At 35.3% G+C, this 25,206-nt stretch overlaps 2 protein-coding genes across 2 annotated transcripts in view; one reads left to right on the top strand and one right to left on the bottom strand.

Moving 5' to 3' along the window:
• Nucleotides 1–25,206, bottom strand: part of CENPP (centromere protein P) — a 233,351-nt gene that overhangs the window by 144,034 nt on the left and 64,111 nt on the right. Inside the window, exon 5 of the mRNA XM_052644667.1 lies at nucleotides 22,024–22,120. Within this exon, the coding sequence (XP_052500627.1) occupies nucleotides 22,024–22,120 (97 nt within the window). The remainder of the gene's footprint in view (nucleotides 1–22,023; nucleotides 22,121–25,206) is intronic.
• OGN (osteoglycin) lies at nucleotides 2,741–17,944 on the top strand. Its single transcript, XM_052644666.1, is given in 8 exon segments — nucleotides 2,741–2,864; nucleotides 2,867–2,919; nucleotides 4,006–4,173; nucleotides 5,577–5,673; nucleotides 12,398–12,556; nucleotides 14,326–14,528; nucleotides 16,803–16,898; nucleotides 17,717–17,944. Coding segments are annotated over 8 exon segments (1,071 nt in total). The 3' UTR covers nucleotides 17,888–17,944.

Here is a 25,206-nt window from a genome sequence, read left to right as displayed (position 1 = left end):
TGAGTTCCATGAGTCCTGTAAGCAAATTATCAAATGTAAGGGTGGTTTTGGGAAACTCTCAAACTTGCAGTTGGTATAAGAAATGAGGATGGTCTTTGGAACTATGCTCTCAAACTTTAGTTTGGCTAACTCTGAGAGGGAACATACACATTTTTCGGTGTAACTCTGAATATTTCTAGAATCTTTCTTGTGCAGTCATCTCCCCTTCAATGTGGATATGACCTCTGACCTCAAAATACTACAAAGATGGCATATATGATTACAGGTACATGATTGCTACAAAAACTGTACTGCTTGTCTTGTTGGAACACTAATCTTCCTTTCGGGCTGTGAAGAAGAAATCTGCCATAACATGAGCTGCCCAATGGTAAAGGCCACGTTGCAAATAACTGAGGGTGGCCTTCAATCAACATCAAGCAAGACTGAGGCTTAGTTCCACATTCTGAGTGGAGTTGTGGCCAACAACCACATGGGCTCATACACCTTTACCTTATTTGACCTTTGAAAAGAGGATACAGCCCTAGCCAACACCTTGATTGCAGATGAGATATAAACAAAGCCATGGACAGAGGAGCCTGGAGGGCTACAGTCCATAGGGTTGCAAAGAGTCAGATACATCTGAAGCAACTTGGCACTCATGCACAAGCAAAGCCATACTTGGACCCCTGAGCCACAGAAACTGTGGGATAATAAAGGTGTGTGATTTTAGATCACTATACCTGTAATAAATAACCAATAAAATAGGTAACTAGTAGTATTCTTCAGAAATGTAACATTAGAGGGCTCTCTCTAAAATGAAAATAGAATCATGTCACTCGCTGGCTTAAAAAAATTTCTCAAAGTGGTCTCTCACTGAATACAAATAAAAGTCAAACATCACAGCAAGGTATAAAAGACTTTTCCTTAATTTGACCTCTAGTACCCTGTCTGATTTCTTAATATGTACCACCCCCCTAACCTCTTCTCTTTCTCCCTCTAAGCTCCAGCCATATACAACTAATTATAAATTATCTTAATGATCTATCCTCCCCACCTATGTGCTGTTCCTATTCCTAGAGCAATTCTACCTTGGTCTGCTCCTGCCGTGACTACCCCCTCATTTTCTCTACAGGAGTAAGTCTGTTGCCGCCTCAGTGGCTTTACCCTTTTCCAGATTACTGCAGAATATTTTTGTGTAGCAGGTCGCTCACTGTGCCTTCTATTACTTGTTTGCTGCCGTTCTTGCTTACTTACAGACTCTTCCTCCTTGAAGGGAGAAAACGAGTTTTGCTTGTCTGGGTTTATTTTTCTACAGTACCGGCAGAAAAGTGGCACTCAATAAACTTCTACTAAATGAATGAATTTACTCTGCTGACAAAGGTCCGTATAATCAAGGCTATGGTCTTCCCAGTGGTTACATATGGTTGTGAGAGCTGGATAGTAAAGAAGGCAGAGAGACGAAGAATTGATGCCTTCAAAACTGTGGTACTGGAGAAGACTCCTGAGAGTCCCTTGGACAGCGAGATCAAACCAGTCAATCTTACAGGAAATCAACCCTGAATACTCATCAGAAAGACTAATGCTGAAGCTGAAGCTGCAGTATTGTGGTCACCTGATGCAAACAGCCGACTCCCTAGAAACATCCCTGATACGGGGAAAGACTGAGGGCAGAAGGAGAAGAGGGCATCAGAGGAAGAGATGGTTGGATGGTATCACCAATGCAATGGACATGAACTTGGGCAAACTTCAGAAGATGGTAAGGGATAGGGAGGCCTGGTGTGCTGCAGTCCTTGGGGTTGCAGAGAGTCGGACATGACTGGGGACTGAATGATAACAACAAATGAATGAATGCCAATAAAACTATACACACTGGTCATACCTTTTCAAGGAAAAAAAAGTTATAATCCACAAAATAATTTTCTGTAGTACAAAGTACAAAACTGTGTATACCATAGTAAACTATGAACCTCTAAGATTCTCTAAATCTATTCAACATCTATTCAGTTCACTTCTCAACATCCCGTTAAACCTGCCACACAACAGAAAACAAACCAATATCTGTTATTTCATTATTAGATATTTCCAAAGACTTTAAAGTCATAAAATTGATATTTTCAAAGAATTTAAAGTCAAAAAATCAACCCAAATCAGAGAATATCACAACTAAATTTAAACATTTACATTCAAGTAAAAATGTAAGTATTTATGTCTTGGTTTATTTAAGCTTTAACTCAAAAAACTCCAAAGCCAGTTTTGAATAGAAAAGAAAACTAACCAGTATTCTTTCACTTTCCATTTTTTTTTTTACAAAATATTCATATCCACACTTACTGAAATTTCAGCTGAGAGGAGAAAGAAAGGTTACTTTGATTGCTAAAATACCAGTGATAAAATTAATCTTTAAAGATGTTCACATAGTTATCTAAATACCATTTCAACCTAAAAAAATAATATTAAGGTAATTAATACTATTTTCTTCATTCAGCAAACAAAAACATATTTTACAATCAAATCCCAAATTGTAACATTTATATTTAAAAAGCTGATTCTGACAGTTGAGTTTTTGTTACATATTAACAAAATAAAGGGGGAAGTGGGCCTTAAATGACTAAACTAAAAAATAATTTGTGCTATGAGTATTTATTACACAAGGTAAAAGATAACATAAGTTTATGATAATCAGTGGAAGCAATCTGAGTACAGCAGTTACAAATATTTTAGTTCTCTAGTACAACACACTACATTTCACCCTGCAGAAAGAATGTTGGCAAAGATCTCTACCACATGGAAACTGCTTTTAAAGCTGTTGGGCCCTGAAATTCTATTCAACAGTTTGAAATCACTCCACAGCTTTTCTCATTCACCCTCCCACTTGGGGCTAATGCAAGCCATGACCATCTATTGAGGAAAACCACAAAAAACTTCAAAACAGCTACAACGGTAGGCTCTTTTCTCACATATTATTTTAAATATTGTTTGTTAAAATGTGACATCTAACAATCTTAGTAAATATAAAGGCAATCTTTAATCTTTTTAAGTCTCAGTTACCTCGGACAATTATTTTTTAACAAGCACTTAAGTATATCACCGCATAACTTGAATGTCCATACAGGCAAGAACAGCGTGCTGCAAAAGTCACAAAACCATGTTATGCTTAATTTCAACCACTGACTTTTTTGACAAACTAGTATCTAAAATGCAGCACTAGCAATTCTGAGTGATTCTGTCTGAAGTTACTTAAGAAAAAGTAGAAAATGTGTACCACCAGATAAAATCCAGTGGTGAGCCTTAAAGAATCTTTCCCATTTCATTCCTTTGAAATCTGATTAAAGTTCTATTATTTTTCTAGTCTGCAATACTATTTTTGCATTTTTCATACCTTAAATTTTAAAGAAATGCTATTAACTAAAAATGATATCTATGGAAATTATAAAACTGAGGAATTTGAAATTATGGCTTTTTCAATATTCTGTATCACCTAAAAGTAAGTGTTAATGACTATTTTTCATAATGTTAAATTTAAAGTTTTAAAACTGTTCCTGGAACTTGTTTCTGCTCATACCAATACAAATCAGGAGTTCTTATAAAGTAGCAAAGCTGAAATATGATATTTTTAACTCACATGAGACAGGATCATGGGTCTTCATTTTAACTGTTTATATTACAGGTATTCTAAGAAGACTTCAATTGCATACCTTTGTTCAAGGTACCTCATTATTAAAAAACTGAAATTATCAACATTGCTTGGATTTTTGATAGAAAAAGAACTAAAACCAATTTCTGAAACTATTTTTCAAAATATCACTGATACATAAAAACTTTTAGCATCTAATTAAAGATCACAAAGGGTTAAATACTGTTCGCTGGCCCCTGCTGCGTATACCCTGCCAAAAAGTCCTCTAAGCTTTTAAATATTGCTTCGATGGTCTGCATTTTTATTTCCAGGGAAAAAGAGAGTATTGTCCCACAGTCAGCAGGCCACTAGCTTATTAGTTTTCAGTCACCTTAATTTCTATTAAAATGAAGACTCTGCAATCTACACTTCTCCTGTTCCTGTTTGTGCCTCTGATAAAGCCAGCACCACCATCTCAGCAGGATTCACGCATTATCTATGATTATGGAACAGATAATCTTGAAGAAACCTTTTTTAGCCAAGATTATGAGGATAAATACCTGGATGGAAAAAGTACTAAGGTATTTTATTTCTACTCTAAATTTAATTTCTAAAATAGTCACCCATTTAAATGCATGTTTTTGTTTTTTTTTCTGAATGTGTCTGATAAGGTAAGAAGAAAGGAAAAGCACTTGAGATGATTCAAAACAATTCAAAATAACTGTCCCTAAATTATATTTTTAAAGTATGCATGTTTCCCAAATTAATAAACAGACTCTGTGATAACCAAATAGTATCTGTAACAACCAAAACATAAAATTTAAGGAAAACTAAAATTTGAAATATAAAATTTAAGGAAAATTCAATTTAAAGATGATCTCTTATCAGCAGAGATTTACATTTAAGTCATGATACATAGTGCCATTTATTTGCATATTAAAATAAAATAGGAGAAATGTGTATTAGGAGAAATAAAGATGGATTACTAGCTTAAGGTTTATTATTTTAGGAAGAAGTAGTTCAAGTACATAAATAGAAGAGTACTGCTTATTTTGTATCTACAGGATTTCATAATAATTCACGTTATGTCAACTACACAGTATCAAAAAATTAAAACTACTAATATGGAGCATGATTTTCAATCAATTTCAACAATTTAGGCTCTATCATTTTACCAAGTAACTGTCACTGTCATTGTCTACAGAGATGACTTTCCTACCACATTTTTCATATTCTGCTTGTACAGGGACTAAGTAATTACTTGTGGTTTTACTGGAACACAGAAATGAACACTGGACAAAGAAAAAGTTAATACAACGCATAAGGATCTGTTGCCTGCCTACAGTGCGTCTGTATGCGTCTCTCACACGCACACGCAAAATGGAAAATGAGAGATGCAGCCAAATACTTAACAATGTTGATTCCTTCAAAAGTTCTTACTATAAATAAGATGATAAGTATTTTAAGAGTGAACAGTTATAACAGATTCTTTTCTTTCAGTACAGATGAGCAAATGTTAATACTACAATTTCTTTCAATGAAGTTGGCTAATATGCTAGTATTATTATTATCATATATGTATATATTGAAAATATATGTATATATAGTCATGCTTCCCAGGTGCTTAGAAAAAAAAAAGGCCTATTATAACAAGCTGTCGGCTCACATGGCTGATTTCAATCTTATCAATCTGTTTACAGAATACTTTCAAAATCTCCTGGTCCCTAAAAAGTAGTAAGTAAAAAAGTTCTCTGCTTCTCTTTACATTGCTTTAGGAGTCTCTCTAAATATGAACACAGGGACCAAAATATTTGTGAAGTGGAACAGAATTCAACAGCACTTAATAGACAAATGGAGAGTGGAGGGACTGTTCAACCAGAACATTTATGGAAGAATGCTGTCTGTAATCCCTCAGTTTTACAGTCCAAATTGTAAATAATACCCAAATTACCAAATTGTAAATAAACATTTATTTTTCCAATAGGAAAAAGAAACTATGATAATAGTACCCGATGAGAAAAGTTTTCAATTACAGAAAGATGAGAGTATAACGCAATTACCCCCCAAGAAAGAAAATGATGGTAAGTATGAATACTCTATTATCCTATTTTTTAAAAGAGCTTTAAAAAGTAGCTTACAATGGAACTTTATTTGTTATTGTTCAAAATTGCATCAGGATACAGTAAATCCAAACAGTAGAATTTTATCTCCAACGATAAAGTCAAACAGATATATTGTGAATTTTCACCATTTGCCATTCCACATTATGAGTGAAAAACATGGAACAGGAACATTCAAGAATAACCAAAGCTCAGTTTAGCTTTAACCTCTATAAAGTGTGTGCTTCTATCTGTATAAAATAAATTCAAGAAATACTTGTTAAATTCCAATTAGTTGCAAATCGCTGGTGGCTCAGATGGTAAAGAATCTGCCTGCAATGTAGGAGACCTGGGTTCAATCCCTGGGTTGGGAAGATCCCCTGGAGAAGGGAATGGCTACCCAGTCCAGTATTCTGGCCTGGAGGATTCCATGGATTGTATAGTCCATGGGGTCGCAAAGAGCTGGACACAACTGAGTGACTTTCACTTTCACTTTCACATGTAGTCTGAGGATAAAGTAAATAAAATATTATTTTTGCTTTTAAGAAATTCACAGGAGAGGTGGTTATATACGTAAGTAATTATAATGTACATTTCAATTAAAATAATAGCAAACTTATAAAATAACAAATTACAAAGTACTACTTATTAGTTTCTATTTGGTTTATTATTGCTCTCTCACAAACCATCATTTCGTGACAATATAAAAAAAAAAACACTAATTTCTATAGTGCTACAATAAAATTAAAATGAAACAAAACAGAAAATATATCTCAAGAAATTTGAAAAGCATCATAGTGAAAATAGACTGGAAGAAATTAAAAGACATTTCTTGCTCTTGGATAGGATGATTTAACATTACAAAGATGGTAGTTCTCCCTAAATCTGTAACAATAAACTTTTTTAAACAGTTGGGTAAGGTTGATCCTCAAGTTCAGATAGAAGATCAGATCTGCATGAAATCACCTATCAGAACATACTTTAAAGCCTCCATACTTAAAATAAGTATAATACTGGTGCATGAATGAATGTCCACAGACAGAAAGAAATACATATAGAAATTTAGTAAATAACAAAGGGAGCATCTTTAATCACTGAAGCAAAGATGATGTTTTTATTTTTAAAAATATTTATCCATCTATGCATGGCTGCTCTGGGTCTCCATCGCTGTCTGTGAGTTTTCTCCAGTTGCAGATGGGGCTACCCTTTGCTGCGGTACACAGGCTCTAGGTGCTCAGGCTTCGACAGGTGTAGCATGTGGGCTCAGTAGCTGTGGCTCAGGAGCTTAGTTGCTCTGTGCCATGCAGCATCATCCCAGACCAGGGATAGAACCCATGTCCCCTGCATTGGCAGATGGATTCTTAACCACTGGACCACCAGGGAAATTCCAAAGATGATATTTTTAAAAACTGAGTCTGGGACAACCTTGAAAAGGGATACAATTATATCCCTCTTAGATAGAAAAATAAACTTCAAATAAATTAGGGTCTAAATGTAAAAAGTGAAACCATTTAAACAGTAGACAATAACTTGACTGTGGGATGTCTCAAAATCCAGAGATGATAATAGAAAAGACCAATAAGTTTAACTCCATAAATGAAAAACATTTGCATGGCAAAAATCATCATAAATGAAGCCAAAGACAACTTAAAATTGAGAAAAATACTTTCAATATACACCACTGTAAAGAGTTAATATCTCTAATTTATAAAGAACAAGTGAAAATCCAGGAAAAAGAAACTGATAAAAAAAAAATCCATGGGTAAAATGGGCAAAAGGTTTGAACAGACAATTCACAAACTGACATTAAAATGACCCTTAAACACATAAAAGGTGTTCAATCTCACATGTAAATTTAAATTGAGATAAAAATTTTTAACCTATCTGACAAAAGTGTGACAATATATTAATATATTCTACTGGTAAAACCTGTGGGGTATCAGACACTGACATATGTTGCTGACAGTAATGCAAATTGGTAGAACGGAGAGGAATTTGGTAATATCTGATGAAACCTAATATGCATTTACTTTGTGACATAGCAATTGACCTCTAGGAATTTATCCTAAAGATATATCTTCAAAAGTAAGAAAATACATATGCAAAATCTCTGAAGGATTGCTTGCAACAGCAAAATATTGGAAACAATCTAATTATTCATAAATTGAAGAGTGGTTGAATAAAGTATGGTACATCTACCTAGGGAATACTGCTGCTGCTGCTAAGTCACTTCAGTCGTGTCCGACTCTGTGCGACACCATAGACGGCAGCTCACCAGGCTCCCCCGTCCCTGGGATTCTCCAGGCAAGAACACTGGAGTGGGTTGCCATTTCCTTCTCCAATGCATGAAAGTGAAAAGTGAAAGTGAAGTCGCTCAGTCGTGCCTGACTCTTAGCGACCCCATGGACTGCAGCCTACCAGGCTCTTATGCAGTGGCAAAAATGAATGAGGAAGATTTCTATAATGAATATGGATTGATTTCTAGAAGAGATTATGTGAAGAAAACCAAAGTGCAAAAGAGTATCTACAGTATGCTGTCTCTTCTAAAAATGAAAGGGTATAAGAGAAGATACATTTGTGTGAAAGAAATTCAAGAAGGGCAATTAAGCTGAGACTAGTTACCTACGGGTTACAGATGGACTAGGGGTGGAAGGAGGGGACGGGAACTACGGGTACAGCGAAAAGGTGGCAGAACTTCTCTGAGCACACCTTCTGTGCATATTTGATTTTAGAACAATACTATATTCACATAAGCAAATAAATATAGTACATTCATAAATAAAATCAACAAGGATAATATAAAAAGAACCCAAACTGACAAACAGAAAAATACAAACTTAATTGCATTTCAAATGAATAACATAACACATTACAGGAAGGGAAATCTAACTGAAGTAACTCAGTATTTCAATGTATACTTTCAGTAGACAAATACTAAAATTCCAATGAGTAGGTTTGTTTTCCATAGTGCTTTAGGTTAACAATAATGAAACTAGTTAATGTGTGTTCTAGGATTGAGTAAAGTAAATATAAAGTGGATCAGGAGAGTCAGGTTTCTCATAATCAGAGAAGGGTATTAAAAGATATGGTAAGGGGGAAGGCTAGAAGAAACACTATGGAGATGAAGTGGAATGGACTGGAATGAAAGGTATCAGCATCAACTTCTGGTCTGTATACAGATATACAGAAAAAGACACAGACATGTTTGCTTCCCTGTATGAGTATATATGTATATATATGCATATGGTATGTTTATGTTTTTATATGAGCATATGGTACATGTATATTATATATGTTTACATGTGTGTACATGTGTAGTATGTCCATGCATAAAGACATATACGTGTGTATGTATGTATTATATATGCTGCTGCTAAGTTGCTTCAGTCGTGTCTGACTCTGTGCGACCCCATAGATGGCAGCCCACCAGGCTCCTCTGTCCCTGGGATTCTCCAGGCAAGAATACTGGAGTGGGTCGCCATTTCCTTCCCCAATGCATGCATGCATGCTAAGTCACTTCAGTCATGTCCTACTCTGTGCAACCGTATGGACAGCAGCCCACCAGGCTCCTCTGTCCACGGGATTCTCTAGGCAAGAACACTGGAGTGGGTTGCCATTTCCTTCTCTGTATTATATATGAAAAGAGAGCAAAATAAAAATAAATACATTTCCCCATCCTCTTTGCTGAAAGATCCTAGAAACAATGAGATCCCAGTAGCAATGAGCACATGCACACCCAAATCTTGGTTTCTAAATACCATTCTCCACTGAAATGGACCAGTACTTCTTGAAGTAATAGCTGATTTCAGACCTGGGGCAGGGAAAGGGCAAGGATTGGTATGGGACATCTCAGCATGCCAGAAAATAAGTAAGCTCTCAAAGAATAGTAGAGACATTTAATTTTTTAATCAAAATATAAAAAATATATATGTATAAATGTATGACAGATGTATAAGATTTATTGAAATCTAGACAATAATGCTGAGAGATGTTTTTAAAAACCTAAATATATAGATAGAGATACATTGTATTCAAGGACCAGAAAACTCAGTATCATTAAAATTTCAATTTTCCCCAAATTCATCTGTAGATTCAACGCAGTCCCAATTAAAATTCTATAGGCTTTAAGTAATTAACAAGCTGAGTTTAAAATTTATATAAAAATGAAAAGAACCTAGAAGAAACATAACATAAAAGCATGAACTATAAGGGAATCAATTATTATTCATTAAAATAAAAAATGTTTGCTCTTTAAGAGACACTGATTAGAAAATTAAAAAAAAAAAAAAGAAGCCAGAAACTGGAGAAAACATTTTCTCCAAAACATAAAACTGACAAATGACTTATATCTATATAATATATATAATTCAAAACTAATGAAAAATCCATTTAAAACAGGCAAAAGACATGAGCAGACACTTTACCACACACAAAAAAATGTGGATGGCAAATAAGTATATAAAAAGATGCTCAGCACATTAGCCATTAGGAAAATGTAAATTCAAACACGAGATACCACAACACATCTTATTTGAAAGGCTAAAATAAAAAAGTCCAACCACACATACCAAATGCTGGAAAGAATGCGGAGCAACTGGAACTTAGATGTACTGCTAATGAGAATGTAAAATGGCACAATGACTTTGGGAAACAGTTTAGGACTTTTTCCAAAAAGTAAAATATATATGTATAATAAGACACAGCCATTCTATGCTTAGGTATTTATAGAAGAGAAATGAAAGCATTAAGTCCATACATTAATGTTCATAGCAGCTCTCTCTGAAATAGCTGCAAACTGGAAACAACCCAAATACATGTAAGAGATGACTGTATAAACTGTGTCTATTGACAGAATGGAATAAATTGGAATGAACTCAATAATAAATAGAAATGAATTACTGATAATGCAAAAATAGATGACCCTCAAAATAATTATGCAGAGTTAAAGAAGCCAGACAAAAGAGTATATACTGCATTCTTTTGATATAAAAGTTTCAGAAATAATATATTAAGTTTCTGGTCCTTAATATACTCATAATATTAACATATTAAGATAATGACAGAAAGGATATTAGTGGTTACTGTGAGGGAGAGATAATTACCAAAGAGTATGAAGAAAGTGATGGATATGTTAATTATCTTGATTGTGGTGATGGACAGCCAACTTATAAATTATACAAGTTAAATATGTGCAACTTATTATATAACACTGAACCACAAAAAAGCTATGGGATGATAAAACAGAGTTTAGGAGTTGTTCCAGACTAATCTGGGACAATTTGATTATCAAAATAAATATGACAGTAACATATGACCCATGGGATAAGGAATTCATAAGTTCATACTACAAAAATAAATAAGGAGGGAACATTCCACCTCATATAAGAATGTGAACTAACAAATGTAGAAGAAATGATGGAATCAGAAAAACTATTATTTGGCAACTATCCCAGTGGTAAATGATTCAGGTAAGACTCTTCAATAGATGAAAACTAGAGTTTTAAAACATGGAAGTTTGATAACAAACCTGATGTTTAGAATCTCAAAGAATTTCTCTAGAAGGTACACACTCATTACAAAGCGAAAAACAGTAATTTTACACGGTGAGAACCATGGCAGACACCAACTGAACCAAGTTACCCAAGACAGCACTGTGAGGAATGAGACAGATTCATGACACAGAGAATGAAACTTTATTTCTGTAGTATTCCTGCCAAAAATGAGGAACCTTTTTTATAAACCCCAGTTGAAAGATATTCTGCAAAATAAATGCCTTGAAAATAAATTTTTTAAAAATTCAAAAATTTCCAAAACAGTAAAAAGATATGAAAAACAAAGACTAAGGAACTCTTCCAGGTTGAAGGCCTGACAAGTAAGTGCAATGAATGATACAGGGTGCAATGGGATTCTAAAAGTACCCACAATGACTCCAAATTTTTGTTGCTGTTGTTGTTGCTGGAAATGACTTTTACTTAAATCTAAGTTTAAGGGAGACTGGAGGAGATTATTATGAAGCTAAAACTCAAAATTCTCTATGATTCCAAGTTCATACTTTGTTTATTTTACTAATTAGTTTCATTGGAAGGACTGATGCTGAGGCTCAACCTCTAATACTTTGGCCACCTAATGCAAAGAATTGACTCACTGGAAAAGATTCTGATGCAGGGAAAAATTGAAGGCAAAAGGAGAAGGGGTGGCCGAGGATGAGATGATTAGATAGCATCACCAACTCAATGGACATGAATTTGAGCAAACTACGGGAGACAGTGAAGGAGACGGGAGCCTGGTATGCTGCAGTGCATGGAGTTGCAAAGAGGAGGACATGACTTCGCAACTGAACAACAAACTCATTAGAAATGTGTTTGCACTACCCCAAGTGATAATACCTTAAGTCCAGCTTTATGATTTTTTGATATGCAAATGAAGAAATGTAACTGTCAATCAATTCAGCAATTAAATGATCATTGCCAAAACAGGAGAATAAAAGAGATTGTATATTACAGAATTTAAAATAAAATTATGCTGAGTTACCAGATACAATATAGATCACTAGCTAATATGGCCATAACATCTTTCCTGTTATCATCTATAATTGTGTAAAGTATCTTTTTAAATTAGTAATAACATTCATGATAGCAAGAATTTTAATACTAGAGGTCAGATATTTTTAAATGATTGATTTTTATGATTTTGTTTCCCAATTCAGAAATGCCCACATGCCTGCTATGTGTTTGTTTAAGTGGCTCTGTATACTGTGAAGAAGTTGACATTGATGCTGTACCACCTTTGCCAAAGGAATCAGCCTATCTTTATGCACGATTCAACAAAATTAAAAAGCTGACCGCCAAAGATTTTGCGGACATACGTAAGCTAATTTTAAATAAAATATTAGTGTTAACTCATGTTAGTTATTTAACTCATATAAACACAAGTTTCTAGGTACCTGTGGCCTATCACATGTAGGATAGTCACTGTTGGGGTATTTTAAGTATCCTGTCAGGAGAGTGTTGCTGTGAGCGCCACACACAGCAACTACTTCTGCAGTCAAGTCCAAGTCCTGGATCACTCATCCCAGAAAAATTTTCTATATTCCAATCTTGTCGAGGGCTTCTGAAGAAAATTATACCAAGAAATGCACACTGGCTCCACTACACATTTACGAGATTAACCATACTGAATTCATGCTGTCGCTGGTAGTTTCCAACTGATTGAATACAGTTGTTTCTCATTATTTGTGGATTTTATGTTTTCAAACTCACCTACTTTATAAAATTTATTTGTAACCCCAAAATAAATACTTCTGGCACTTTCAGGGTTATTCACAGGCATGTGTACAGTGGCAAAAAATGTGAGTCATCCAGGTGAGGTAGAACAAGATGCTTTGTCCTTTATTTCAGCTTTAAACAAGTACCTCGTTTACAGTCTACTTAGTGCAGTATTGTTCACTTTTCATTTTTTGGCTTTTTTGCGGTTTGAAACACACCCTAAATATAGTGCTGAAGTGCTGTATATTGTTCCTAACTGCAAGAAGGCTGTGATGTGCCTTCCAGAGAAAATACATGTTAAGTAGTCTTCATTTAAGTGAGTTACAGTGCTGTTGGCCGTGAGTTTAATATTAATGTAGCAACAATATATACTAAATAAGATGCCTTTAAAAAAGAAACACACATAAAATTTTCTGGTTGGCTGATGAAAATGTGTGACGAAAGGCTCGAATCCGTATATTGCCTAGGAGCAATGGTTCCATATTCACTAATTCAGCATTTGTGTCGACTTTATAGATGACTACCTTAAATAGTGAGAAGTGACCATATCTCCTAATCATCCTAGACAGAACAAAAGTGATGCATACATACACACACTTATTCAATTTCTCTCTCAATATGTACCACGTTAACAAATTAGGGAACATTTTTGCCTTTGTTGTTTTTAAGCAATAAGGCGTGAAGAGATTAAGATAACATACCCACAATCACAGGGGCTTCCCTGGTGGCTAAGATGGTAAAGTATCTGCCTGCAACGTAGGAGGACCTGAGTTCAATCCCTGGGTCAGGAAGATCCCCTGGAGAAGGGAATGGCAACCCATTCCAGTATTCTTGCCTGGACAGGATGCCAGGGACAGAGGAGAGGAGCCTGGTGGGCTATAGTTTGTTTATAGAGTTGCAAAGAGTCAGACACAACTGAGTAACTAATACAAACAAAACAAACCCATAATCACAATGCAACAGGATGGCAAGAAATTCAAAAATATTTACATGATTCTATTCAATCAAACATAATGCTTGCTTTCCATAATTTGCAACAAAGAATTTCCTTCAAATTACTTGAGCATACTGAGAATTCAAACAAAAAAGGATGGAAGGACTCTATTAACTAAGAGTTCCCTTCCAAACCTGAAATTCTAGAACTCCAGTGAGAAACGCCATCAGTGTCAAGCACTGAGTATATGCTGAGTATTCATTCAATAAAACTTACTGAGCTATTAATTGTACATGTTCTGCAAAGCACTAAAAATAAAAGAAATTTGAATTACCTGTTAAATAAATGCTTTTCCTCAGTCCACACAATTAAGAATTTAACTTCATGTATTTAAAAAAAATTTTTTATGTATTGTTTGTATATTTTTCCTTCAAGCTAACTTAAGACGACTCGATTTTACGGGAAATTTGATTGAAGACATAGAAGATGGTACTTTTTCAAAACTTTCTCTGTTAGAAGAACTTACACTAGCTGAAAATCAACTACTGAAGCTTCCAGTTCTCCCTCCCAAGCTTACTTTATTTAATGCAAAATATAACAAAATCAAGAGTAGAGGAATCAAAGCAAATACATTCAAAGTAAGTATTTTATCCTATGACTGAGCACAATATAGCATCATTGTTATACAGCCAATAATAACATGATAAAAGAAGAAGAAACTATAGCCTAGAATTTTGTTTTAAAACTATTACATAATAAATAGTGATATTATTAGGCTTATTCAAGTCTAGCTTATGCCTGTACCTCACTTAAAATAACTTTACTTTGTTTCATGGGACTACCTGGTGTCACATCTCTTTCCTTTGTTCACACAGCAAATATTTATTTATACAGACAAAGACGGGCTTCCCTGGTAGCTCAGAGGTTAAAGCGTCTGCCTGCAATGCAGGAGACCCAGGTTTGATCCCTGGGTTGGGAAGATTCCCCTGGAGAAGGAAATGGCACCCCACTCCAGTATTCTTGCCTGGAGAATCCCATGGATGGAGGAGCCTGGTGGGCTACAGTCCACGGGGTTGCAAAGAGTCAGACACGACTGAGTGACTTCATTTTCACTTTATTTCATAGACAAAGACTCATGGTACCAAGAGTCTCCAAAACCTCAAAATGGGAGTTTTCCTGTGTTTTTTCTTCCCTACAGTATTAGTAATTCATAAACACCAGAAAAATCATGCTCTAAAGACTGAATTTTATTTTTAATACTTAAAAGTATTAGACCATAGAATTCTGTAGGGAGATATTCTTTTGAATTCCATGATGGCACCTAATACAAAATTCTGTACGTAGGAAAAATTAAATATATTTCTTAATTTAGTCATTCAAGAAAATAAATGCTCAGGAAAAAGGGAAGGTGATTTACTTTGATTTAGGTAGCCAGGCTGTCTCAAAATGCAGTCTACAGAGAAGTAATCACCTCAGCCCAGGACTTCCATAGATCTGAAGTACTCATTCCCAGTCCTGGAAGAAGCCCCAGATAAAAGGCTGAGATAATCATGCTACTGGTTAGCAACAGAAGACCTTGCTCAAAATACAGGATTGTAGCTCCTTTTGACAATTCCTAACAGTTCTTCAGAAGTTAAGGATTCTTAGGGGACTTTCAGAAACTGGACTTACTTTAAAAACAAACAAACAAAATGCTTGCAATTTGAACATACACAATTTGTTAAAGACCTATAGGAGCTGGTCAACATTTACAAAAGAAGTACTTGAATATTTTACACATGGATTACAGAAGGGATTCATGACAAACTGGCATCAGAATGATAAAGTCAGTTATTTTCTAGTTTTGCTTAATGCCCAAGGCTGCAAAAGCTGCTGGTAAAATCAAGTCACTCTAATCCATGTAAAGAGGTCCACTGGGGAAGACAGGAATTTGATTCTTATATAATGGATCGTAGGATACTTAAGAGGGCTTCCTAGGTGGTACAGTGGTAAAGAATCTACCCGCCAAAGCAGGAGACTTGGGTTGGATCCCTGGTTCAGGAAGATCTCCTGGTATAAGAAATGGCAACTCACTCCAGTATTCTTGCCTGGAAAATCCCATGGACAGAGGAGCCTGGTGGGTTCCATGGGTCACACAGAATTGGACATGACTGAGTGACTAAGCACACATGTAGGATGCTTAAGAAAGGATTAAAATAACAACAAATTAATTCTAAAAAAAAAAAAGAATCCAAATTCTGTCACAGGATGTATATAAAAAGTAAGGTAAAACATTACTGTCAGGGGAAACTGTATCTTGAAACTACAGAGTTATACACAATAATGGGTTATTGATTATGAAGAGTAATCTAATGTAGACCCCTTAGGAGGGTAAAAAAACACCATACCCAGCCATGTATTTAATACATTGGTTTGGAAGATATCTTACAAACAAGCACGCACATCTCTTAGGAATATTCATTCTACTACAAGTTAGTGGAGCTGAAATGGAAAATTCTGGAGGTTCAAGAGGGGTTATAGAAGTACCAGGATCCAAATACAACCCTGCATAAGCATTAACATCATCACCTATTCCAAAGACAAATTTAAAGAGCCCTAGAAATTGACATGAGGGCTGAGGTTGGCTATGACTGGGTATTCAGATGTGAGATGAGTAGACAGACACGGGGATGCATTAGGGTTCTATTGCCCTTTGTAAAGGACCGAAATACACTACTTGTAAAACCAAACCAACAAACAAAAAATCCCACCAAATCAAAAACTACCATACCAATGATTAATAGTATTGGTACATGTCTATATCTATGTATTTATACATATGTATACTTATATATATGTGTATATATCTTGAATCGTGAAGAAATGCACTGATCTCAGGTATCAACTCAAGCAAAAGCACCTTTCCTTTACAGAAATTGAATAACCTCTCCTTCCTCTACTTGGATCACAATGCTTTGGAATCTGTGCCTCTTAATTTACCAGAAAGTCTGCGTGTAATTCATCTTCAGGTATGATTGCTCCTTTCATAGTATCAGACTTTAATTCAAATTACTATGGGTCAATCTTACAATTCATTAGGAAATTCACTTCCTTATATGTAAATGCTGCCCATCAAAATAATTAATATTTAGTCAAATGCTCTCTCTTGCCCAGAAACCACAGTTCTATTCAGAGCAAAACCAAAGGATCAGTAGTAACACCAGGTATGAGGTCTGCTCTTATAGAATGGCTTGTCTCCAGGTGTGTACCTGGCATCTTCTAGTTAATCTGACATGTGGACTTGAAGTTAGGGGACACTAAGACCTGTGGTTTATGTTTCTTTCTCCAAATAGCAGTAAACACTTGCTTTTGGAGACTTCCCAGCTGACTTTATTGTCCAAGATCAAAGGTAATAGAAAAGTGAAGAGGGAATAAAAAGAAACTAAAAGTGGTCTTTCACCATCACAAGAATTCTTATTTGTCCTTTTTACTTTTTTAAAGTACATTCAAGGACACAGTACCCATTTTGAGTTGACACTCTACAACAGGATACATTTTCCAGCTAGTATAATCTTATTTGTACTCAGAAATTTGTTACATACATGAGTTTTATTCTTAGAAAAAGCAAGTAGTCTGTTCTTTCAAAGTAATACTGTAGACTTTAAAAAGGGAGGCTCAGATTGCTCAGACAGGGGTTTTTATCACCATGAAGATGGATATACAGTATGTAGAGTATTTAAAAAAATCACTTTTTATCGACAGATAAAATATTCTGCCAGACCTCATTACACAGCATACAAAAGAATGATTTGGAGTTTATAAACAATTTTTCCCTTTTGTTTTCCAGTTTAACAACATAACTTCAATTACAGATGATACATTCTGCAAGGCTAATGACACCAGTTATATTCGGGACCGCATTGAAGAGATACGCTTGGAGGGCAACCCCATCATCCTGGGAAAACATCCCAACAGTTTTATCTGCTTAAAAAGATTGCCTGTAGGGTCATACATTTAACCACCATCAATGCAGCATAGCTAAAGTACACACATACTTATAATCTGTCTCAACAATGTTTAAAGGAGCATAAATATTTAATATTAATTTTGTATCTGACTATTGAAGGAACTTATGCTTTAAGCAGGATGTTAAAAAATAGTCTCATATATAACAACAAGCAAAAAGTAAGATTGAATCTCTAAGTTCAAAACAGAAATGTGAAAATATTTGAACAGAATTACAAAATCCCTGTAGTTCGTAATAGAGTACGGGTATGTTTTTATATAAATACCCCAAATTAAGAAGCGTTACAAAGTTAAAAGATAAGTCCAAGAAACTTTCAACTGTCTTTCCTGGCTTCCACTTGATCCCTAAAGCTTTTAAGGCATATGTTCCAAAGACTTTGAATAGCTGAATATTTCTAAGGATCTCTCACTTTTCTTTCTTTTATGATTTATACATTATTCATTATGAAGTAGGAACTCTGTTTTCTTTCTTTTAAGGCAGCTACTATATTTTTACTTAGCCTGAGAAATAGGGTATAGTCTTATACCTAAGCAAAACTTTCCAAATAAAGCATAATTTTACTCTCTTAACAAACAGCTAATATAGTAATGTTCAATTATTCTGTTTTGTGGTTACACAATTAAAAGCTTTAGTTAAGTAGTATAAAAATTTATTTACTCTAAATAATCAAGATTCTAAGTCTACCACAAAACATTTTAGGAAGCTAAGCACATCAAAATCAGTATGCTTATTAAAAAAACTGAAAGTCCACTCTGTTTCTCAGAATATAGCCATAAAGTTCTCCACTGTAAAGTCTTTCAGTTATGATATACCTGCAAAATATTTTTTATACTATAGGAATGAATCTTATCAATAAATTTATCCAAATATAAGATATGAAAACAAAGCAAATTCTGTGGCATTACTATTGCACACCACCTTCCCAACCACCCATACACATTCATGTTCATGAAAATAGGCCACATATTCATAAGAAAGCATCTCAGCAACATTTTCTAAAGATACATGATTAACTGATATGTTTAAAGATAAGAATTAATCTCTAATCTAATAGTGATGATTTATAATGGCACTGCTGCCAGACTGAAATTCCTGAAATTACTTTCCTCTTGCCCAAACCCCATTCAAAATTCTTAGCTTCCACACTTTTTTGTGGTTGCATATAAAATTATCACTGCTTTAGAAATAAAAGTTTGAAGTGTGTATATAAAAATTACCACATTGTTTCCAACATCAATTATAAATTAGAATCAAGTTGGTCTCTATCCTATTTCCAGAACAAATATTATTGGTGTTTTTTCATTTCATAATAAAGTAATAAAAGTAAAAAATATGCTCATTTCCATTATCTTAAATAGATAATGCTTTATTTTTGACACTGATAATGAAAGAAACAGAGGATTAAAATTTTAAATATTTTACCCTACAAACATTCCTGAAAGAAACTAAAGAAGATACGCATAAATAGAAGGACAGCTTGTGTTCATGAATGAAAGATGGAAAAGTTAGTATGTCAACACTATCCAAAACAATTTATAGATTCAAAACAATCCTTATCAAAATCTCAATGTAATATTTTGAAGAACTGGGAAAACCCACCAAAATTCATATGGAATCTCAAGGGATTCCAAATAGTCAAAAGAAATTTGAAAGAAAGAACAAGACTGGAGGATTCTACACTTTCTCATTTCAAAATGTAACTACAAAGCTACAGTAATTAAAAGTGTGATACTGGCATAAGGACAGACATATAGACCAATGGAATAGAATAGTGAGACCAGAAACAAAACTTTGCATGTACAATCAAACGATTTTTGAAAAAGGCATCAAGACCACTCAATTAGGAAAAGACAGTCTCTTCAACAAGTGGTGCTAGGAAAACTGGATATATTCACGTGTATAAGAATGAAGTTGGACTGCAGGCTTACAACATACACAAAAATTAACTCAAACTGAATTAAATACCTAAACTTAAGAGCTAATCTATAAAACTCGTACTAAAAATAAGGAGAAAATTCTGTATGATTCTGAATTTGGCAACAATTTCCTGGATATGATACCAAAAGCACAGGATAAAAAAGAAAACATAGATAAACTGGACTTCAAAATTAAAAATTTGTATACATCAAAGAACACTATCAAGAAAATGAAAAGACAATTCAGTGAATGGAAGAAAATATGTGCCAATCATATTTGATGAGGTAAATATATAAAAAATATCTACAACTCAACAACAAAAATCCTGATGCAAAAAGGGACAAAGAACTTGAATAGGCATTGCTCCAAAGAAGAAATACAAATGGACAATTAGCACATGAAAAGATACTCAAGGTCACTAATCATTAGGGAAGGAAATGCAAATCAAAGCCAGAAAGAGATATTAAGTCACATCCAACAGTTTGGCTACAAAAACCAAAACAAAAACCCAGAAAAAAAGGAATGTTGGCAAATGTGAAGAAACTGGACGCCTCATGCCCTGCTGTTGGGGATGTAAAGTGGTACAAGCCGAAAGAAAGAATTACCATACAATCCAGCAATTCCACTTACAGGTATGTATACTTAAAAGAATTAAAATTGAGACTTGCATAGATATTAGTACACCAAAGACTTGAGAAGGACTATTCATAATAGCCAAAAGGTGAAAACAATTAAGTGTCTATTAAAAGCTGAATGAATAAACAAAATTTGGTAAGTACATATAACAGAATAGTATCCAGGGTTAAAAGGAATGAAATTTTGACACATGGTAAAATATAAATAAATCTTGAGGACAGTATGTTAAGTGAAATAATCTGGCAAAAAGAACAAATTTTATGATTCTGCTTGAACAAGATCCATAGTCAAATTCACAGAAATGGAAAATAGAATGATGGTTCCCAGAAGCTGGGGGACAGAAGAATGACAAATTAAGTGTTTAATGGGGACAAGGTTTTCAGTTTGGGATGAATAAAACATTCTGTAAACACTGGTGATGACTGCACAACCATGTGACTGTTTCTTTCCATTCTAACGACCTTGTCACCAGCAAAGACCAGCTCAAATAAGCACTTTATCTGCTACAGGAAAAGCACACCAATTATACTTCTACACTTGCCTTAAAAACACATTGAGGAAAATCAGCTTAAAAATGGAACTAGTGCTCACATTTCCCACAACTCATCCTAATGTATAAGTAAATGGCCATATGATATGATTTATTATAACTGCCAGCATGCTCCTCAATCATTACTCTATTTTACCAATTCTGAAGAAGAGCTATTTAACTGTTCTTGTTCAAGAGCACCTGCAAGTAAACATAATCCTGAGAACTCCTCAAGGGACCACAGCACACTACAGATACAGGCATGCTTCATTCTAAAGAAAATCCTGTGCCTGACAGATTAGCTCAACCAAATAAAATGCAAATGATGATGACTAAGATTTAAAAAAGGAACCCAAAATAAACAAGTGTTAGCACCAGTCATAAAAACAATAGTCACGACAAAAGTCATGACTCAGGATTTTGAGGAAGCCTGAACCTTGCCATATTATTCATGTGAACTCTTTCAAAACTGATTTCTGTGTGAATCCCTGCTGTCAATAATTTGATCCTATCCAACTAAGCATGAGTCAGAGGATTACAACGTAGCCAAACATAATTTTAGCCATGAGAAACAAAAACAGGGAGTTTTAAAAATGTCTTTGAATGTATCTGCATCAGACCTAAAAAGCATTACTTTATAAGAATCAGACCTCAATAGTTAAATGTGAAATAAACAATAAGTAAGAAGCTTAAATTCAGAGAGTGATTCAGGATGTAAAGATTACATTATGACATTATAAGGCTTCTATGCTTATATTCTTTACTAGCATTTGGCATTTTACTTCAAGTATCCTTGACAGATTAATTTTTCAAAATGTATATTATAAAATAAATATGACTGTAATTATTTTTCTTTCAATGAAAATGGTTCACTGACTTGTACAGAAGCATTCCTCCTCTATTTATTGCAAATAAATGCAAATTCCAGAAGCCAATAAAAATTTTTTCTATTGTTTGAAAACTATAACAATGTTATCTTAAATCCCCAAATTGACATCAGCTTCCCTTTCCATGTATGTTTAAATTGAAAGATTTTAGACTCTACCTTGAAATGTTTAAATGTGCGCTTACGATAGTCACACCACTCCACAAAGAAGCGTAGGCTTTGGAAAAACATAAGCAGATCTCTTTTTTCTTCTGCTCTGTAGAAATAAAAGGTTCTATGATTAATAAATATCATTAAATGAACACCCCCCAATCTGGCTTTATCTTATTATTGCTTTTTACAGACCTGACCCTACTTGCTTGATATATTTCTATATACCAAACTCTGCATTTCTGAGTATGTCCCCCTGTGTGATTTCTCAGACTGGAATTCACTTTTCTCCATTTTCAAATGTTTAAATTCTACCCATCTTTCAAGCTATCACACAAATGGCACATCCTCCTTGATACCTCATTTGATGATCTGTGGTATAGTAAAGAATATATCTGGTCTTAGTTACTAGTTCCTAGTCATTATTTCATGCAAGGACGGGCACAAAAAAGGAGAGAAATGGTAAGAACCTAACAGAAGAAGAAGAGATTAAGAAGAGGTGGCAAGGATACATGGAAGAACTATACAAAAAAAAGTCTTAACGACCGGGAAAATTCTATGGCACGGTCACTCACCTAGAGCCAGACATCCTGAGGTGTGAAGTCAAGTGGGCCTTAGGAAGCATTACTGCAAACAAAACTAGTGAAGGTGATGGAATTCCAGCTGAGCTATTTCAAATCCTAAAAGATGATGCTGTAAAAGTGATGCACTCAATATGCCAGCAAATATGTAAAACTCAGCAGTGGCGACAGGACTGGAACAGGTCAGTTTTCACTCCAATCCCAAAGAGACATAATGCCAAAGAATATTCAAACTACTGTATAGTACTTGTATGGTGAGGACATTTATGAGCACAAATTGTGCTCATTCCATGTGCTAAGCAAGGTAATGCTCAAAATCATTCAAGTTAGGCTTCAACAGTACATGAACTGAGAACTTCCAGATGTATAAGCTGGATTTAGAAAAGGCAGAGGAACAGAGATCAAATTGCCAACATCCACTGGATCACAGAGAAAACAAGGGAATTCTAGAAAAACATCTACTTCTGCTTCATTGACTATGCTAAAGCCTTTGACTGTGCGGATCTCAACAAACTATAGAAAACTCTTAAACAGATAGTAATACAAGACCACCTTACCTGTTTCCTGAGAAACATGATGCAAGTCAAGAAGCAACAGTTAGAACCAGACATGGAACAATGAACTGGTTCAAACTGGGAAAGGAGTATGACAAGGTTATACACTATCACCCTGTTTATTTAACTCTATGCAGAGTTCAGTTCAGTTCAGTTCAGTCGCTCAGTCGAGTCTGACTCTTTGCGACCCCATGAATTCAGTTGTACAACAATACCTACACAGTAGGCATAACATTACTTTCCATTACTGGGGAAGCGCACAGGAGAGGTGTACAGGCAAAGACTGGTCCTCGTTAAGAGAACACTGTGTTCAAAGAATTGCAAGGTATTCAGAATGGCTAGAGTGAGGAGTAGGAGGAGAAAAGTGAAGAGGAAAAGATCAGAGATGAGATTAGGACAGTGCCAATTCACTTGTTCATTTATTCCTTAGGCTGAAGTCCTACTATGTACCATCCACTGTATTAAGTTCAGTTCAGTTGCTCAGCAGTGTCTGACTCTCCATGACCCCATGAATCCCAGCGTGCCAGGCCTCCCTGTCCATCACCATCTCCCGGAGCTCACCCAAACTCATGTGAATCGAGTCGGTGATGCCATCCAGCCATCTCATCCTCTGTCATCCCCTCCTTCTCCTGCCCCCAATCCCTCCCAGCATCAGAGTCTTTTCCAATAAGTCAACTCTTTGCATGAGGTGGCCAAAGTATAGGAGTTTCAGCTTCAACATCAGTCCCTCCAGTGAACACCCAGGACTGATCTCCTTTAGAATGGACTGGCTGGATCTCCTTGCAATCCAAGGGACTCTCAAGAGTCTTTTCCAACACCACATTTCAAAAGCATCGATTCTTCAGCGCTCAGCTTTCTTCACAGTCCAACTCTCACATCCATACATGACCACTGGAAAAACCATAGCCTTGTCTAGACGGACTTTGTTGGCAAAGTAATGTCTCTGCTTTCAATATGCTATCTAGGTTGGTCATAACTTTTCTTTCAAGGAGTAAGCATCTTTTAATTTCATGGCTGCAATCACCATGTGCAGTGATTTTGGAACCCTAAAAAATAAAGTGTGACACTGTTTCCACTGTTTCCCCATCTGTTTCCCATGCAGTGATGGGACCAGATGACATGATCTTCGTTTTCTGAATGTTGAGCTTTAAGCCAACTTTTTTGCTCTCCTCTTTAACTTTTATCAAGAGGATTTTTAGTTTCTCTTCACTTCCTGCCATAAGGGTGGAATCATGTGCATATCTGTTACTGATATTTCTCCCGGCAATCTTGATTCCAGCTTGTGCTTCTTCCAGCCCAGCGTTTCTCATGATGTGCTCTGCATAGACATTAAATAAGCAGGGTGACAATGTACAACCTTGATGCACTCCTTTTCCTATTGGGAACCACTCTGTTGTTCCATGTCCAGTTCTAACTGTTGCTTCTTGTCCTGCATATAGGTTTCTCAAGAGGCAGGTCAGGTGGTCTGGTATTCCCATCTCTTTCAGAATTTTCCACAGTTTATTGTGACCCACACAGTCAAAGGCTTTGGCATAGTCAATAAAGCAGAAATAGATGTTTTTCTGGAACTCTCTTGCTTTTTCCATGATCCAGCGGATGTTGACAATTTGATCTCTGGTTCCTCTGCCTTTTCCAGCTTGAACATCTGGAAATTTACAGTTCACACATTGCTGAAGCCTGGCTTGGAGAATTTTGAGCATTACTTTACTAGCATGTGAGATGAGTGCAATTGTGCAGTAGTTTGAGCATTCTTTGGCACTGCCTTTCTTCACAATTGGAATGAAAACGGACCTTTTCCAGTCCTGTGGCCACTGCTGAGTTTTCCAAATTTGCCAGCATATTGAGTGCAGCACTTTCACAGCATCATCTTTTAGGATTTGAAATAGCTCAACTGGAATTCCATCACCTCCACTAGCTTTGTTTGTAGTGATACTTCCTAAGGCACATTTGACTTCACATTCCAGGATGTCTGGCTCTAGGTGAGTGATCACACCATCATGATTATCTTGGTCTTGAAGTTTTGTACAGTTCTTCTGTGTATTCTTGCCACCTCTTCT

The sequence above is a fragment of the Budorcas taxicolor genome, chromosome 8 (assembly GCF_023091745.1).
Source record: "Budorcas taxicolor isolate Tak-1 chromosome 8, Takin1.1, whole genome shotgun sequence".
In the NCBI taxonomy this organism is placed as follows: Eukaryota; Metazoa; Chordata; class Mammalia; order Artiodactyla; family Bovidae; genus Budorcas; species Budorcas taxicolor.
This window is presented reverse-complemented; position numbering and strand designations above follow the sequence as displayed.